The 20,083-nt window shown below is 42.9% G+C and overlaps 1 protein-coding gene across 1 annotated transcript in view; it reads left to right on the forward strand.

Moving 5' to 3' along the window:
* LOC130295451 (uncharacterized) overlaps positions 1 to 17,577 on the forward strand; it is a 31,309-nt gene extending 13,732 nt beyond the window's left edge. The window contains exon 2 of the mRNA XM_056546236.1: positions 16,337 to 17,577. Within this exon, the coding sequence (XP_056402211.1) occupies positions 16,475 to 17,485 (1,011 nt within the window). The 5' untranslated portion in view covers positions 16,337 to 16,474 and the 3' untranslated portion in view covers positions 17,486 to 17,577. The remainder of the gene's footprint in view (positions 1 to 16,336) is intronic.
* Positions 17,578 to 20,083: the final 2,506 nt, after the last annotated feature.

Raw genomic sequence — 20,083 nt, forward strand, 5'->3', positions numbered from 1 at the left:
AAACCTTCTCCTCATGTAAACTCCTTACTACTGGGGTGACAAACTGTAACAAACATTCTCCTCATGTAATATCCATTCTAATATGGTGACACACTGTAACAAATCTCATCCTCATGTAATCTTCATACTACTTGGCTGACACACTGTAACAAACCTCCTCCACATGTTATTGACTTACTACTGGGGTGACACACTGTAACAAACCTCCTCATAATGTAATCTTCTTACTACTGGGGTGACACACTGTAACAAACCTTCTCCCCATGAAATATCCTTACTATTATGGTGACACACTGTAACAAACCTCCTCATCATGTAATCTCCTTACTACTGGGGTGACACAATGTAACACACCTACTCCTTGTGTAATCCTTGTGACACCCTGTAACAAACTCATCTAATCTCCTTACTACTGGGTTGACACACTTTAACATACCCCATCCTCAAGTTATTAATTTACTGCTGGGGTGACACGCTGTAACAAACCTCCTCCACATGTAATCTTCTTACTACTTGGGAGACACACTGTAAAAAATAAACCCTCCTCATGTAATCTTCTTACAACTGGGGTGACACACTGTAACAAACCTCCTCCTCATGAAATCTTCTTACTACTGGGGTGACACACTGTAACAAACCCCATCCTCATGTAATCTTCTTACAACTGGGGTGACACAATGTAAGAAACCTCCTCATCATGTAATCTACTCACTACTGGGGTGACACACTGTAACAAACCCCCTCCTCCTGTAATATTCTTACGACTGGGGTGACACACTGTAACAAACCCCATCATCATGTAATCTTCTTACTACTAGGGTGACACACTGTAACAAACCTCCTCCTAATGTAATATCTTGACTACTGGGGTGACACGCTGTAACAAACCCCCTCCTCATGTAATCTCCTTACTACTGAGATGACACACTGTAACAAACCCCCTCCTCATGTAATCTCCTTACTACTGGGGTGACACACTGTAACAAACCTTCTCCTCATGTAAACTCCTTACTACTGGGGTGACAAACTGTAACAAACCTTCTCCTCATGTAATATCCATTCTAATATGGTGGAGAACCTGTATGGGGAGAAAAAAAGAGAGACCAGAGAGGGCGCCTCGTGTGATACCGTTGGGTGGTTGAGGGAAAAGGAAGGGAAGTAGGTGCGGGGTTTGCAGGCCCCTTAGGTAGTAACTGCTCACCTTAGAGCAAGTATTAAACTTGCATATCAACCCAATGCACGGGTTACAAAATAGCCGGAGCCGCTGCTGAGCCTGAGGTTACAGGTGAGGTAAAAACCGTCTCCTGGAGAGAGTAGGTGATCATAAAAGAGCAAAAAAGACCTCGCAAATGGCGCTGTTGGTTCCGTGGAGATGTAGGAATAAACCAAAATCCAAGTTGAAATATTGTAAAAGCTTGTGGATTTTATTGCAAATGAATAAAACCAATAAAAGCAATAGCAATAAAAGAGTGATACAGGTTAAGATTACGCGTTTCGGGGGAGCCACCCCCTTCTTCAGATCAGTATGCAGACTATACAAACAGAGATTCTATAAATACTGGAAAAAAGGGCGCCAGGTACATTAGGGGGCGGAGTTATGCAAATTACATACATGTGAAACAATAGGAAAAATTAGGAAAAACCACAGAAACCGAATGTAATCAAAGAATGTACATCTTATATAGGTAACAGTGGGGACCAAATGTTATTAAGACAGGGAATTCAGTGTGTGGCTCAAAGATGAGGCTGCCGATGTCTGGCAGTATCAGGCCACACATCCGGACCTCAGATGAAAACATCCGGGGTCCAGATGTGAGCCAGAACAGCTCTGACAGCGGCCGTGATGTGTAATGCGAGGGCGCGCGTCAGGGGGGAGTTGCCACGGACGCGTTGCTAAGGTGCGTGCGTCACGTGGCTAGTGCGGCCAATCAGGAAGCAGTGATCCCGGAGAGCTGTCAGTGGTATGCTGACAGCTCCGTGCGCTGCATCTAACAGTGTGTAGCTCTGTGTAAGCTGGCGAGAACTGCAGGGGGATGGAAGAGGATATCCAGAAATGATTAAATTGATTTAAATAAGAATGAAGTGTGTTATTTAGGGGAGAGTGATGCATGATACAGGGGGATGGGGGGATACGGAGCATGAGAGGACTAAAAAAGAAAATAGGAGAATGTGATAACAAATATTGGGAAGATGGGCTAGTAGTCATACCTGGGTACTGTGGACATGGGGTGGAGGTACATTGCATGTACATAATGGGTGACAGCTACTGGAGTGGGGGTCCTAGTTCAGGTAGCCTAAATACATATATATATATATATATATATATATACATATATATATACACATGCACACATATACATTGGGGGGGGGGGGCACGAGATCCAGCCGAGGAGATGTAGAGTGGGTAAGGAATTATATGTGTATATACATGAGCATACGGGTAGTAATGCACATGTGTCACGAAAGACATGTGTCGGCATATGTTTGGCAGCCATATAGCAGGACAGCTGTACTTAATAGTTGTATAATAACACATATGAGTGACAATGCACATGCATCGCAAGAGATGCATGTGAGCATATGCATATGTGTGGAGCTGGACCAATGTACTACTGTGCATGTATGTGAGTGAAACCATACACATTTGAGTAGCAGTGTACATGTGAGAGTGTGTTCATGTGCATAAGGGTGATAATGCACATTTACCACAACATGCATGTGAATATGTAGAATAGAATGAAATGAATGGTATATTGGGGTTTGTGTAGAATTTTTGGTGGATGGGGTGATTAAAGTAAAATTAGTGGTAAATACAGGCGGATCAGGGTTGATTAATCTGATGGATGCGTTCAAGGGTTAAAGGTTACATTCAATCATTTCATTGAGACCCCCTGGTGAGATGGTGCCCAGGGTATGAATCCAAAAGTTCTCACGTCTTCTGAGGGTGTTGTATCGTTGGTTGACATCCTTATTGATGTGTTCTATGGGGGTAGCCTTAATATTGCTGAAATCACCCTGGTGGTGCTCAGTGAGGTGACGCGAAACACTGTGGAGTAGGAAGCCGCGTGTGGTGTTGCTGCGGTGCTTATTCAGGCGTTCCCTAAAGCACCTTATGGTCCTACCCACGTATTGCTGTTTGCAGGAGCACTGTAAGAGGTAAATGACATACCGGGAGCCACAGTTGAGGAATGATTTGATGTTAAAGGTTTCTTTGGTAACGGAGGAGGAAAATGATTGGCAGTTGTGTGCAATGTGTGAACAGCACTTGCATCGTGGAAGACCACACTTGAAGCTTCCTGTTAACGTGGGAAAAATGGAAGGGTTATTGCGCAGTATCGTGGTTTTGAGTTTACTGGGAGCGATGATATTCCGTAGTGTCCGGGCTCTACGGAAGGTAAGCGGAGGTTTGGATGGAAGATTGCTTCTTAGGTAGGGATCCTGCAGTAGGACTGGCCAGTGTTTGGTGAGGATTTTCCTGATAGCATAATGTTCTTGGCTGTATGTGGTGATAAAGTTGGAAGTACGTTCCGTGGTAGTATTTATTGGTTCAGGTTTGGGGAGTAAGCAGGAATTTTGACTGAGGGAGAGAGCCCTATTATAGGAGGACTGCACCAACGATCTGGGATAGCCCTTTGCCTTGAACCGGGCCTTTAGAATGTTACTTTGTGATATAAAGTCACTGTCTTTTGTGCAGTTCCTTCTGATCCTCTTAAACTGTCCATATGGTACATTAGTGAGCCATTTCTTAAAATGGCCACTATCAAAGCCAAGATAGCTGTTGCTATCTACTGGTTTGAAGAAGGTCTTGGTGTAAAGTGAATGACCATCGTGGGAAACCAGTACATCCAGGAATTCTGCATTATTGCTGTAAACGGATTGGGTGAAGTGGAGTGACCAGTCATTGGAATTTAGATGAGTGATGAAGTTGTTTAGACTAGATCTGTCTCCTTTCCAGATAATAAAAATATCGTCTATGTAGCGCCTATAAAAGATGCAATTAGAGAAAAGATGATGAGGGTACACAAAGATTTCCTCGAAGAGTCCCACGAACAGATTCGCGAAACTGGGTGCTACTTTGGACCCCATAGCGGTCCCGGTGTGCTGTATGTATAGCTGACCCAAAAACTCAAAGTAGTTGTGCGTCAGGATGAAGTGGAGTCCTTGTAGAATGAAGTCCACTTGGGCCGAGGGCATGGATGGGTCTTTGGAGATGAAATGGGAGACTGCCTTAATTCCTGCTTCATGTTTGATAACGGTGTATAATGAAGTGATGTCCAGGGTAACAAGCAGATATTCCGGTTTCCATTCAATTTCCAGGATTGATTTAATGAAGTCTGTGGTGTCTTTCAGATGAGATTTGAGGGTGGTAACATGGCTCTGCAGGAGTAAGTCTATATAGTGAGAAAGGTTCGATGAAATGGAATTAATGCCAGAGATGATTGGTCGACCAGGTGGGTTAGTGATGTTTTTATGAATTTTTGGGAGGTAATAGAACAGCGGAAGAGCAGGTTCTGTGATGAGAATATAATCCCTTTCGGATTTTGTTAATACTCCTCGCGATAGGCCTGAATTGACCAGAGTGGTGAGTTCCTCCTGGAAGGCCTTGGTCGGATTGTGTGATATGGGAGAATAGTAGGCAGTATCGGATAGTAGTCTGGTGGCCTCGACAATGTAGTCATCTCTGTCAAGGAGTACTATTCCTCCGCCTTTATCGGCTGGACGAATGGTGATGTGTTGGTTATCTGACAGGGATTTAATGGCGGATCTTTCTGCTGCTGTCAGATTGTATTTGGAGTTACGGTTGTACTGTGTAGACTTCTTAGTGAGGTTGTCAAAGTCCGATTGTACCAGGGAAGAGAATGCATCTATGAAGCTCCCTTTTGCATGGAGAGGATAAAAGTTAGATTTAGGACGCAAGCCCGTGGTGATGGAAGGTGGTACAAGAACGGGAGGTTCAGAGACGCCTATATTAGTGGTGGGGGAGACCCCACTCGAGTCTTTGAGGCTAAAAAACCTTTTAATTGTGAGTTTTCGTATGAAAGAATTAAGATCAAGAAAGAGGTCAAAGTTATTGGATTTGGACGTGGGGCAAAAAGATAATCCTTTAGCCAGAACGCTCTGTTCAACATCATTGGGTGTGTATTTGGAGAGGTTGAAGATTTTTACTGTGTTGAGTTCTTTGGTTTTACCTTGAAGTATTCTTTTATTAGTTTCCTTTCTTTCCTTGGTACTGGACCCTCCTCTGCATCCCCTCTTTCTTGGTTTTTTCTTTTTGTGCCCAGGGGTGGTGCTAGATGAACCTGCTCCAAGGGGGGAAAATCTATCTGGTTCACAAGTAACGGAGGGGTTTTGATTAGGGTAGGAAGCCCTAAAAAAATCGTGGTGTTGTTGGTGATGGAGGAGTCCAAGGTTGGTGAGTTCTGTCTAATTGGTATCTTCGATTCCATGTGGAGTGCTGACAGGGGTAAAAAACTGATGTACAGAAAGGCGTCTATATGGGGTAAGTGGGGTGGTAGCTACAGTAAGGGAATCTTCAAATAAATTATCCGAGTCTGTACGGAATCTACCAGAGGGAAGGGTGGGTGGTGGGTCAGATATGTGCTCCAAGAGGTCAAGTAGGTCTTGTGTTGGAATATCCTGCGTGGAAACAGGATGAGAAGAGATGGCTGTTGGTAAAGGCTGAAGGGATATTGACGTCTTTGAGACTCTGCTATCAGCATTGTTGTTGCCTGGTGACTTGGGTGAAGAAATGATCGAGACTGAGGGGGCAGGGGGGATGGGCCGTGTGCAATTGACCGGTGTTATGGTGGTAGTGTAATGCGTATTCAGTCTGGTTGGGGGGATAGTGCTGATGGTGGTAGCAGAATGGGCAATCCGTTTTGAGAGACGATTGCGTGGAGTGTGGATTTGTGTGGTGGTAGAAGGCTGCGGTTTGGACTTATTTTTATGGTGATTGGAAGCATTGAATGTTCTTGGATGTTGATAATGTCTATTGTTATTGGGACAGGGTTGGTGTACCCTATTGGGAGGATGCCTATGAGTGGCGTCCTTGTGGGGTTGATCAGGAACCATGGGTTGTGTAGACCCAGCATTCTGGGGGTGCGATGTGTGAGGGTCTTGGCGAAAGTTCTTAGATTGTGTTGGGTTTTTTACCCAGTATTTGATATTTTCATTCTGGTAATCGGTGCGATCCCTGGAAAGTTTATGGATCTTTTTGGAAATGACATCCCTCTCCAACTTGTGCACCTTATTGTTGAGAGAGGTGTGCCATTCCCTGTATTCAGGAAAGTGATTGTATTTGTTGAGAGAGTTAATGCATGTGTCTATTCTTTCTGAAATGTCATTAACCAGGGAGTTACGTTTACCCCATAATAATTTCAGTAATGTGTTAGAACAAATTTTTAGTGCATTTTCCCAGTCATTACAGAAAGCATTATCATTGGTGAAGGAGGGTAGGGGGTGCAATCTGAGTCCTCTTGGAATAATGTCCTCCTTAAGGTACATATCCAGAAAAGCACCATCCAATTGGTGTTGTGTCTCTTCAAAAGAAAGTCTTTCTAGTTCAAAGAAGAGGGACTTCATGTCCTCGAAGTCAGTAGCTGAGACAGTACCTTTGTTAGAGGAATCCTGAAGGTCTCTAGTAGGTTCTGTATTGTCCGTGGTGACGAGAGTCTTGAAGAGGTGGGCTCTTCTGTGAAGCCTTGATGTCTTGAAATCCATTGATGATGATGATAAAACACGGTCGCCTAGGTCGCCTAGGGACTCTTCGAGGAAATCTTTGTGTACCCTCATCATCTTTTCTCTAATTGCATCTTTTATAGGCGCTACATAGACGATATTTTTATTATCTGGAAAGGAGACAGATCTAGTCTAAACAACTTCATCACTCATCTAAATTCCAATGACTGGTCACTCCACTTCACCCAATCCGTTTACAGCAATAATGCAGAATTCCTGGATGTACTGGTTTCCCACGATGGTCATTCACTTTACACCAAGACCTTCTTCAAACCAGTAGATAGCAACAGCTATCTTGGCTTTGATAGTGGCCATTTTAAGAAATGGCTCACTAATGTACCATATGGACAGTTTAAGAGGATCAGAAGGAACTGCACAAAAGACAGTGACTTTATATCACAAAGTAACATTCTAAAGGCCCGGTTCAAGGCAAAGGGCTATCCCAGATCGTTGGTGCAGTCCTCCTATAATAGGGCTCTCTCCCTCAGTCAAAATTCCTGCTTACTCCCCAAACCTGAACCAATAAATACTACCACGGAACGTACTTCCAACTTTATCACCACATACAGCCAAGAACATTATGCTATCAGGAAAATCCTCACCAAACACTGGCCAGTCCTACTGCAGGATCCCTACCTAAGAAGCAATCTTCCATCCAAACCTCCGCTTACCTTCCGTAGAGCCCGGACACTACGGAATATCATCGCTCCCAGTAAACTCAAAACCACGATACTGCGCAATAACCCTTCCATTTTTCCCACGTTAACAGGAAGCTTCAAGTGTGGTCTTCCACGATGCAAGTGCTGTTCACACATTGCACACAACTGCCAATCATTTTCCTCCTCCGTTACCAAAGAAACCTTTAACATCAAATCATTCCTCAACTGTGGCTCCCGGTATGTCATTTACCTCTTACAGTGCTCCTGCAAACAGCAATACGTGGGTAGGACCATAAGGTGCTTTAGGGAACGCCTGAATAAGCACCGCAGCAACACCACACGCGGCTTCCTACTCCACAGTGTTTCGCGTCACCTCACTGAGCACCACCAGGGTGATTTCAGCAATATTAAGGCTACCCCCATAGAACACATCAATAAGGATGTCAACCAACGATACAACACCCTCAGAAGACGTGAGAACTTTTGGATTCATACCCTGGGCACCATCTCACCAGGGGGTCTCAATGAAATGATTGAATGTAACCTTTAACCCTTGAACGCATCCATCAGATTAATCAACCCTGATCCGCCTGTATTTACCACTAATTTTACTTTAATCACCCCATCCACCAAAAATTCTACACAAACCCCAATATACCATTCATTTCATTCCATTCTACATATTCACATGCATGTTGTGGTAAATGTGCATTATCACCCTTATGCACATGAACACACTCTCACATGTACACTGCTACTCAAATGTGTATGGTTTCACTCACATACATGCACAGTAGTACATTGGTCCAGCTCCACACATATGCATATGCTCACATGCATCTCTTGCGATGCATGTGCATTGTCACTCATATGTGTTATTATACAACTATTAAGTACAGCTGTCCTGCTATATGGCTGCCAAACATATGCCGACACATGTCTTTCGTGACACATGTGCATTACTACCCGTATGCTCATGTATATACACATATAATTCCTTACCCACTCTACATCTCCTCGGCTGGATCTCGTGCCCCCCCCCCCCAATGTATATGTGTGCATGTGTATATATATATGTATATATATATGTATATATATATATATATATATATATATATATATATGTATTTAGGCTACCTGAACTAGGACCCCCACTCCAGTAGCTGTCACCCATTATGTACATGCAATGTACCTCCACCCCATGTCCACAGTACCCAGGTATGACTACTAGCCCATCTTCCCAATATTTGTTATCACATTCTCCTATTTTCTTTTTTAGTCCTCTCATGCTCCGTATCCCCCCATCCCCCTGTATCATGCATCACTCTCCCCTAAATAACACACTTCATTCTTATTTAAATCAATTTAATCATTTCTGGATATCCTCTTCCATCCCCCTGCAGTTCTCGCCAGCTTACACAGAGCTACACACTGTTAGATGCAGCGCACGGAGCTGTCAGCATACCACTGACAGCTCTCCGGGATCACTGCTTCCTGATTGGCCGCACTAGCCACGTGACGCACGCACCTTAGCAACGCGTCCGTGGCAACTCCCCCCTGACGCGCGCCCTCGCATTACACATCACGGCCGCTGTCAGAGCTGTTCTGGCTCACATCTGGACCCCGGATGTTTTCATCTGAGGTCCGGATGTGTGGCCTGATACTGCCAGACATCGGCAGCCTCATCTTTGAGCCACACACTGAATTCCCTGTCTTAATAACATTTGGTCCCCACTGTTACCTATATAAGATGTACATTCTTTGATTACATTCGGTTTCTGTGGTTTTTCCTAATTTTTCCTATTGTTTCACATGTATGTAATTTGCATAACTCCACCCCCTAATGTACCTGGCGCCCTTTTTTCCAGTATTTATAGAATCTCTGTTTGTATAGTCTGCATACTGATCTGAAGAAGGGGGTGGCTCCCCCGAAACGCGTAATCTTAACCTGTATCACTCTTTTATTGCTATTGCTTTTATTGGTTTTATTCATTTGCAATAAAATCCACAAGCTTTTACAATATTCCAACTTGGATTTTGGTTTATTCCTACATCTCCACGGAACCAGCAGCGCCATTTGCGAGGTCTTTTTTGCTCTTTTATGATCACCTATTCTAATATGGTGACACACTGTAACAAATCTCATCCTCATGTAATCTTCATACTACTTGGCTGACACACTGTAACAAACCTCCTCCACATGTTATTGACTTACTACTGGGGTGACACACTGTAACAAACCTCCTCATAATGTAATCTTCTTACTACTGGGGGGACACACTGTAACAAACCTTCTCCCCATGAAATATCCTTACTATTATGGTGACACACTGTAACAAACCTCCTCATCATGTAATCTCCTTACTACTGGGGTGACACAATGTAACACACCTACTCCTTGTGTAATCCTTGTGACACCCTGTAACAAACTCATCTAATCTCCTTACTACTGGGTTGACACACTTTAACAAACCCCATCCTCAAGTTATTAATTTACTGCTGGGGTGACACGCTGTAACAAACCTCCTCCACATGTAATCTTCTTACTACTTGGGAGACACACTGTAAAAAATAAACCCTCCTCATGTAATCTTCTTACTACTGGGGTGACACACTGTAACAAACCTCCTCTTCATGAAATCTTCTTACTACTGGGGTGACACACTGTAACAAACCCCATCCTCATGTAATATTCTTACGACTGGGGTGACACACTGTAACAAACCCCATCATCATGTAATCTTCTTACTACTAGGGTGACACACTGTAACAAACCTCCTCCTACTGTAATCTCTTGACTACTGGGGTGACACGCTGTAACAAACCCCCTCCTCATGTGATCTCCTTACTACTGAGATGACACACTGTAACAAAGTAAAAAAAAAAATCAACAAAAAGTAGTAATATTTCTTGTGCTGATCGGAGGGGAACTCCGTAAAATCTAGCTTTTAATGTTTATAGTTAAAAGCCACCAGAGTAATCAGAAAGGAGTGCTCAAAACTATATCCAACACCAAATAATAAATCAAAGGATTACCACATGTCAATGTGGATTTATCAAGAATGATCCCATTCTAATGCTCGTAGTGTAGACCCAACGCGTTTCTACCACATTTGTGTGGTGTCATCAGGGGACTAAAGAAGATACTGGTATGAGGCTATTTGTTCTAAGCCTACCATGCACTAGAAGTAATACAATTAGAAAAAAGTTTAGAAACTGAGAACCACGATTACTCATGGAAGGGGTACACCCGATACATAGTGTGCCCCATGCAAACTTTCAGGACACGGACTCCTAAGCAACAGGGTTAGTTGTCATCAGTGGATATAGCCCTGAAGAGTCCAAAGGTACTGTTAGGATGTACTTGCTTCCGGCAAATAAGGTCTCAGTGCTGCGCTCTTTTAGGCATATTTTTTCCTATTACACTGTAACAAACCCCCTCCTCATGTAATCTCCTTACTACTGGGGTGACACACTGTAACAAACCTTCTCCTCATGTAAACTCCTTACTACTGGGGTGACAAACTGTAACAAACCTTCTTCTCTTGTAATATCCTTTCTAATATGGTGACACACTGTAACAAATCTCATCCTCATGTAATAGACATGTGCATTTCGTTTCGGAACGAATCGCTAAAATAACAAAAAGTGTGATTTTCGTTATTTTCGGATGATGCCGAAAAACGAACATGAAATATCGAATGTTTCCGAAAATACCCCATTAACGAATGCTAATCTGACGATATTCGTAAGGTGCCAAACATAAAATATCGTGTCTTTACGAAAACGCCGTATTAACGAATGCCAATCTGACGATATTCGTTAAGATCCGAATGCCGATTAACATATGCATTCGATAACTACGAATGTTGACTCTTGTTAACAAACAATGCAGTCTGTAAATAACGTACGCATTCGTTACTCACGAATGCATTCGCTACTCACGAATGCATTCGTTATGTACAAATGCATTAGTTATGTACGAATGCATTCGTTAATTACGAATGCATTCGTTTTTTTTTTTATTATTATAAATTTAATACGTACAAAGTCCATTAATGCTTACATCATTATCACAAAGCAAACAAACAAAACTCCTCCCCCTCCCTTTTCCCTCCCTCCCCTTAAGAAAGCCTGCCCGAAATCCATTGACTTCCTTCCTTTCCCTACTCCTCTCTTACTCTTTACTCCTTTTCACTATCTACTTTCTCCTTTCTCCCAGGGTAGCCATTTATTCTCGATTTTTTTTATTTCTTTCACTGTCCTTGAACCACAACAACTCATAAGTTCTAACCTTATTTATACCTCCTAACCATTCTTCCCTTGATGGAACCGCTGGGGCCAACCATTTCCTAAGAATCAAATTCTTTGCCACTCCTAATACTCCAAGTATAAGATCAGTATGCTTCGTTCCCATTGTTCCTAGTCCATAAATTGCAACCTTAGGTTCAAAGAGCAATATCACGCCTATTCTAGCTTTAATAGTTTCAAACACTACACTCCAAAATTTTAGCAACTTCGTGCAATTCCATACCATATGTAACCAATTACTTCCCTCAAACCCACACTTGGGGCATTGTGCATTTTCCCTAACATTAATTTTATACAAAAATTGCGGTGAGTACTGTGCCCGATATACTAACATCAAAAAAGACACCCTATTATTTGCATTGATCGTTGTTCTTCTAATATTCTTTAACACCAATTTCCACTCTTCTTCTGAAATTCCACCTATATCCAGTGCCTGTCCTAACCGTTTGACTACGTCATCCCAACCCTTCTGACCTAACATTTTATATAAAGTACTCATTATTTTCCTTTCCCCCCCCCCCCCTGTGCACTTTAAATATATTCTGTAATGTGATAACACCCTACCTTTAATTTCCCTCTCGGTTCTTCCTGTCCCAAGGCGTCTTTTAACTGTACATAACCAAAGTAATTAGTATTTTTTAGATTAAAGCGTTCACTCAAACATTCCCAATCTATTATTTCCCCATTTGTGCAAACCTGCTCTAACAACCTAATTCCTTTATCTTCCCAATTCACATATTCTGCAATTTTCTTTATTTCTGGGAAGTTCTCATTTTCCCATAAGGGGGTACACCACACACACTACTCATTATCCCTGTTGCTGACTTCATACTATCCCATACTTGTAGCAATAAATCTTTAGCTACGTTCTCCTCTTCTACACCCTTCTTCAAACTCCCACTCTCCAACCACTCCCATATGGACCCAGATTTCTTACACCCCCTTTTCAAATAATCCAACAGTGTTTGTTGCTCTTGAATAACCAATGTTAGTTGGGATGCTATGAAATATTGCTGAAAATTAGGGAGACCCAGCCCTCCTTCCTCTAAGGGATGGTACAAATATTGACTCTTGATCCTGACTCTTTTTTCACCCCATATAAGATTGTTTAATATACTTTCCAATTTTTTAAACCAAATATTTTTTATCCATATGGGAGAAGCTCTCAAATAATGTGTTATCATGGGGAGTAATACCATTCTCAGCAGTCCTATTCTATCTGCCATTCCCAATCTCATTTTCCTCCATGTATTTACCTTTCCCCTTACCTTCCCCAACAGAGGTCCAAATTTAATCTCTCAAAATCCAAGACAGCGCTAGAGATCTTAACACCCAGATATTCCAAACTATCATTAAGTCTTAGTACTTTTACAGGGCCAATAGGGACCTCAATTTCTTCATCCAAAGGCATGAGACCGGACTTCTGCCAATTAATTTTCATTCCTGAGAAATATCCAAATTTTTCCACTAACCTAATCACTTCCTGTACTTTCTCTACCAGATTCCTAACAAACAAAAGCACATCATCGGCATATAATAACATTCTTTCTCTATCCCCTTGTACCCCAAACCCTTGAAAGACTTCTGTGTTCCTAACTATAGCTGCTAGTGGCTCTATAAAGAGTGCAAATAATAAAGGTGATAACGGACATGCCTGTCTTGAACCTCTTTTTTTTTTAAACGTATTCGTAAATTTCCCATTAATACTAATTTTTGCTATAGGAGCTGAATAAACCATTTTTATAGCTTTTAAGAATAAAGTGCCCAAACTAAATCTTTCCACCACCCCAAAGAGGAAACCCCACTCCACCCTGTCGAACGCTTTGTTGGCGTCCAACGACAGGATGGAGCGGGGATCCCCTCCACGTGTTTGAATGTTAAGGAATGTCCTGTGTATATTGGAAAACATATTCCTACCTACCATAAAACCCCTTTGTTCTTGCCCTATCATCTCACCCAAAACCTTTTTTAATCTTCCTGCCCATAATTTTGCAAAAATTTTGTAATCCGTATTCAATAGTGATATAGGACGGTAATTCTCCATCTTTTCCCTGTTGCCCCCCTTCTTGGGGATCAATATTATCACTGCTTCAGACATTGAAGGGGTCATAGCCCCTCTTTCCAAGGATTCATTAATAATCTCCATCAAGCAGGGCAACAGAGACCCATGAAATCTTTTATAAAAATCAAATGAGAACCCATCAGACCCTGGGGCGGAATTCCCCGCACATGTTCTCAATACTTCTTGGACTTCCCCCAGGCTAATCCCCTCATTCATTTTCCTCTTCCCCTCCTCATTTAAACTTGGCAGAACTAAATTTTGTAAGAATGTTTTAATCTCCGATTCTGATTTTACCCCTTCAGATTCATATAATGTTTGATAATACTCCATCGCTATCTTCCTTATCTCCTCTTGATCTGTTACTATTAATCCCTGCTTATTTTCTAAATTAGTAATTTCCGTATTTTCCCTTTGATTTTTTATTATACCAGAGAGCCACTTATTGGATTTCCCCCCTTCCGCATAGCGTTTTTGTCCCCAGAAAAAAATACTATGTTGTGCCTTCTCAAGCATTAACTCTTTATATTCTTTTTGCGCTTGTTCCAGTTTTCCCCAGTTCTCATCTCTTGCATCAGTTGCATAAACTTCCTCCAATTTTTTAATCTGATCTACCAAGTTATCTTCTTTCTTCCTTACTTTCCTCCTAAACTGGGTTATATTTCGGGACAAAATCCCTCTCAAATATGCTTTCATAGCATCCCAAACCATAAATATATCGGCCGAACCTTTGTTTGTAGCCCAAAACCATTTAATCTCCTCCTCTATACCCTTTGTCACGTCTTCCACCTCAAACCAATGCGGATTAATATTTCTATTCATATTCTGGGGGGGGACCCGATCTTCACCACCGAAACTACAGACCACCATGGAGTGATCAGACAAGCCCTTGGGCTCATAAACAATTTTTCTAATACCCCTTGCTCCACTATCATTGGCCAGAATCAAATCGATACGTGATGCAGTTTTATGGCTCAAATTAAAACAGGAAAAATTTTCTCGCAAAGGATTCAGGTTTCTCCATACATCTCTCCATCCTACTTCTTTACAAAAATCTGCCAGGACATTCCTCCCCTCCCTCATTACTCCTCCTCTCCGGTCCCTTTTGTTATCTATTACTGAGTTAAAATCCCCCATAATATATAAATCTTTGTAATTTTTATCACTTAAAAAATTCACCAGATTAACCAATACCTCTGTTTTGAAAGGGGGAGGAATATAAACAAAAGCAAGAATAACTTGTACCATATTCCACTCTACGTGGAGAAAAACAAATCTCCCTCTATCATCACAGCGAGCATTTTTAACCTGCATATTCATTTTACCGTGAATCAACACCGAGACTCCCGATGAGTAGTTTGTTCCAAACGAGTGGAATTCCTGAACAGACCATTTCTTTTTCATTAGATGGACAGATATTCTTTTGTTAAATGTGTTTCTAACAAACATACCACTGCAGGTAGATAATTTTTTAACCCTATCCATAATAGCTACTCTTTTCTTCCTCTCCTTAATACCTTTAATATTCCATACTAACATTTTACCTCCTTGGCTACCCTGGGTCCCCATACTCTTTTACTCCGTCATCTCTACTTCTAACCGATTTCCAGGCTGTAAAATTCCTCCACATAAGGTAATCAGCTTATATAACCAGTCCTCGGACTACCGATCATGTTCACATATACTCTTAACAACATTATCCATATAGAGGAGGGGTAGCTGGAGGATTATAAGGGGTATAGAGGTATAGGGAGGGGGGGAAGTCACTTTATAGTTCCAAAACTGTGATAGCTCCGACACACCTCTGCCCCCCCTCCACCACTTTCAGTACAGTAGCTCATCCAGATTTCTTGATCTCACATGCTTATCCTATCATCTGTAACCAGGGTGAGGAAGTATACCCCACCAGACTCTCATAGACTGCCATTGCCAGCCTGCATTTCAGAAAAGCTTTCCTACAACGGACTTCAGTTAAAAGGAATAGATTCAAGCTCACCACGCTGATCCTGGCCTCTGTTACCCGAGCTGATTGCAGGGCTCCCGGAGCGGCCGGCGTGTTCCGTCGCACGCCGAGCCCGCTCACGTGGTCCCCCCAGCTGCTTTGCACCACTCGTGCTTGCGCTCCGTCTCCTTCCTCTTCTTCCTGCCGGATCTCTTTTCTGCTGACTGTGCGCCTCTCAGCCCGTTCACCTCCACCACTACTGTCCACTGTAGCGAGGCCGCCACACCCCCTTCCACACCGGACACCTCCATCTCCATACCACAGCGGGGAGCAGATACGTCCGTCAGGTGGTTTCCTTTTTTCTCTCTTTCCTCTTTTTCTTTCTTTTTTCGCCCTAATCAGGGACGTTCGTCCCAGGGTCAGCATCATGCCTCCTGGGGGGGGGGAGAGGAGGGAGAGAGCCCTGGAGCGGGCGGAGCTGACGAGATCACATCCTCTCGTCACGTGACCCTTGTCCCAGAATAAACAAGGACTTGATTAGTTAATTACGGAATGCATTCGTTATTAGTTGACGAAATCGAAACTAAGGAATAATTTTCTCTATTTATTTGATTGGTCACTTTACAGAGTTTGTTATCACATGACATTAGTCAGCCAATCGGGGTGTCCTTCTACATCCTGTGTTTTTCACAGACATTGAGGAACTTTTCTTTATTCCTGTGAAAGTTTTACTGGTGTTAACAGTGACTCACAGTGCTTGTAGAGATGGACAGCTCCCCTGAGGAAGACTTCCCCAGTGACACAGAGACAGCTAGAGGACAAGATGTTACCAAGAAGCCAAAGGTAACAGCTGCCATTTTTTACAAGAGGACATCAGCAAGGCCTGCTGCCAAGTCATCCAGTGGCCAAACTTCTAGGCAACCAATCAGAGACATCTGCCATTTGGAGACGGAGACTCTAGCAGAAAATGAGACAGCCATTACTGATGCTGAGGTGGCCCTAAATGTCCATCAAGAAGGCTCTGACACAGAAATAGACAACATCATGCATGTCAGTCCAGCCCTTGCAGATATGAACATTGGCATTGTAGAAGAGGAGGTACCATGGTCCAGTATTGCACCAGATAAACCTTTTTCGCCACTACTATTCGTACATGACATTGATGATGACTATCAAGAATCTCAATCACCACCATCCTCCTCTGGCTCCATAGTTGTGGATACACCCTCCCATGCAAAGACTGCCACTGTCACCAGTACAAGGACTTTAGCTACTGCTTCCAAGAGCACTCCCCTTCCAGAAAAACCTTCCCCATCAGCAAAACCCAGTGTCAGTGGTAACCGCAAATCTAAGGTATGGGAGCATTTTATAACAGTTGGGGATGGTCGCTTGGCCAAATGTAAGCTATGTGGCAAGGAAGTAAGTTGTGGCAAAGTCTTGGGGCATCTCACCAATGCAGGAATGGATAACCATCTGAGGACACACCACAAGGCAGTGTTGATGATAGAAGAAAGTGGTTTGGCAGCTCCACCAAGTAAAAGAAAGGGAAGTAGTAGTGCTAGTTCCAGTGCTACTATGAGTTCAGCCTCAGATAACCTGGAAAAGGGGCAAGGGGCTGAAGCTGTTGTTCATCCCAGTAAAGGAAACCAGTCCACCATAGAACAGTTTACTGGTTTTCATCCCAGGGGGATTTCCCGCCAACAGTCCCGCAAGATTACCCGCCTTATAGGTGAGCATTTAACATGGTGGAAGGGGAACCTTTTAAACGCCTTCTAAAGGCACTTGCACCCCAATATATTGTACCATCACGTACCACATTCAGCAGAAGTATAGTACCTGCTTTGTATAAATCGTGTGTGGATCTGCTAAAAGAGGATCTGGGAAAAGCTGCTGGACAGTCTGTACATCTAACCACTGACCTGTGGAGTGCTCCCAGTGGCCAGCATGCTTTCCTATCATTGACCGCACACTGGTGGCAGCCCATTGTCACTGAACTTGCCCAAACCAAATCAGGCCCAAGAAGCACAGGGGCTGGTGTTGAGAATACAAATCAGGGCCACCGCTCATTCCTCCTCCATGCAGAGGTATTGGATGAGCAGCACAGCTCACAAAACATAACCAGAGCACTTTAAAAAATGGTGGAAGAATGGCTTGGGGAACACGGAGATACACATCCGAAGATGGGTTTCGTGGTGACTGACGGTGCAGCCAACATGATAAAGGCATTGCGTGATGGCAACTTTGTATGTGTGCGATGCTCTGCACATGTCCTCCATCTTGTGGTGAAGGCCGGTTTGGAAGACACCTCAGAGAGCAACACAAAGCTCACAGGAGTTCTGGATTCATGTAGAAAAATTGCAGGGCATTTTCACCGGAGTGTTAAAGACAGCCACTTACTCAGACGGGAGCAGAGTAAGGCAGGTGTTCCTCAACACAGACTGAAATAGGATGTTAGCACCCGGTGGAATTCCACACTAGAAATGCTGGAAAGAATCCTAGAGCAGCAGAAACCCATGAAAATTATATTGGCATCACCAGAGCATTTGGCAGGGAGGAGTGGACCTTAGTTGCTCAGGTGGTGGCTGTACTTAGCCCCTTTCGTGCGGTCACGGAAAACTTAAGCCAGGAGAAGGCAAGTTTGGCGCAAGTCATCCCTCTCTTTACTCATCTGTTAACCAAAATGGATGCCTTCCTGAATAACAGAGAGAAGTGGACTGGAGGCTATATAGTTGGTGATGTTGCCACACTGGTAAGGAGACTCCAGGTCCTACTACAGTGTAGGATTAAAGAGCTGACAGACACTTGCCCTGATCTAATGCTAGCCACCATGTGTGACCCCCGGATTAAGGGCAAAATGGCTCTCCAAGCAAATGCCCTAACAAGCTGGAGGGACAAATTAATCATCAAGGTGTGTGACAGACAGAGACTATTAGATGTGGGACAAGAGAGGCATGATGAGTAGTGATGAGCGGCATAGGCCATATTCGAATTCGCGAATATTCGCGAATATATGGACGAATATTCGTCATATATTCGCGAATATTCGCATATTCGTAATATCCTCGTTTTATTTTCGCATACGCGAAACTTCGCGTATGCGAAAATTACCATATGCGAAAATTACCATATACCAAATTTGCATAAGCGAAAATTCACATATGCGAAAATTCGCACACCAGTTTCACACAGTAGTATTAGAGCCTTCTTTACACCACACAAGATGGAAGCAGAGAGGGGTGATCACTGTGATGTGTACTGTGAAAAAAAAAAAAAAAAAAAAAAAAAAAACGAATATTCGTAATTACGAATATATAGTGCTATATTCGCGAATATTCGCGAATTTGCGAATATGCGATATTCGCGAATAAAATTCGCATTGCGAATATTCGCGAGCAACACTAATGATGAGGAGGAAGAAGCAGAGGAAGATGAGCCTGCAGAAATCTCAGCAACCATCAGCAACACTGCTACAACCTCCTCAAGAGCTGCAGACTTTTGGGCAGAGACATTGCAAAGCCTGTTTGGACAAACCTGACAACCCTCTCGGATACCAAGAGACAAGGTGGCAGACATGGTCAAAATTTATGTGTCTGAACCAAATATATTTCCCACTGCCGATGCCATGAAATATTGGGACGAAAAGAGGGCTATTTGGCCTGCTCTAAGCATGGTGGCCCAGGAGCTCCTATCCTGCCCCCCAACCTCTGTGCAAAGTGAGCAGGTATTTTCTGTCACCGGGAACATTCTATGCCCACAGCGTTCTCAACTGTCCCCTCAGCTCATGGAGCAGATGACTTTTTTAAAAGTCAATTTGCCAAAGTTAGGGTACCCAGCCCTAAACTTTGAAACAAGTTAAAAAGTTGAAGTTACTTCTTCAGTTAAAGTTGAGCACTGCAGTTACCGTTGAGTTCAAGTTTCGTTAACAAGTTGGAATGTTTTCCCGTTACTACCAGTTGTTTAAAAGTGAAGCAAGTGACAAGCTTAACAGTCCCTTCAAACAGGTGAGTGGTCTGTCAATCATCCCCTTCCCTCCTAATATCCCATTATTAATTTTAGTTTAATTTATACCTTTCCATCTTTCTTTCAGGATTTAGGAATCCTATTGCTGGACCTTGAAGTGGGTGAAAAAATGAAGTTTCTTTCAGCAAATCACTGGTGAGTAACTTAAAATTCCATCAATTTTTTTTTATAACAGTTGTGCTTTACAGTGCCTCTGCCACTAGAGGGACCCCTAGTAAATGAATGGAGCAAATATTCCAGAGGCATGATGGTCTATTCACACGTACATTATTTTTTGCAGATATTGAAATCTGCAGCATAATATGCAGTGCATCAAATCTGCGCAGAATAATGTACGTGCCAATAGAAAATATA

Source organism: Hyla sarda, chromosome 11, assembly GCF_029499605.1.
Source record: "Hyla sarda isolate aHylSar1 chromosome 11, aHylSar1.hap1, whole genome shotgun sequence".
In the NCBI taxonomy this organism is placed as follows: domain Eukaryota; kingdom Metazoa; phylum Chordata; class Amphibia; order Anura; family Hylidae; genus Hyla; species Hyla sarda.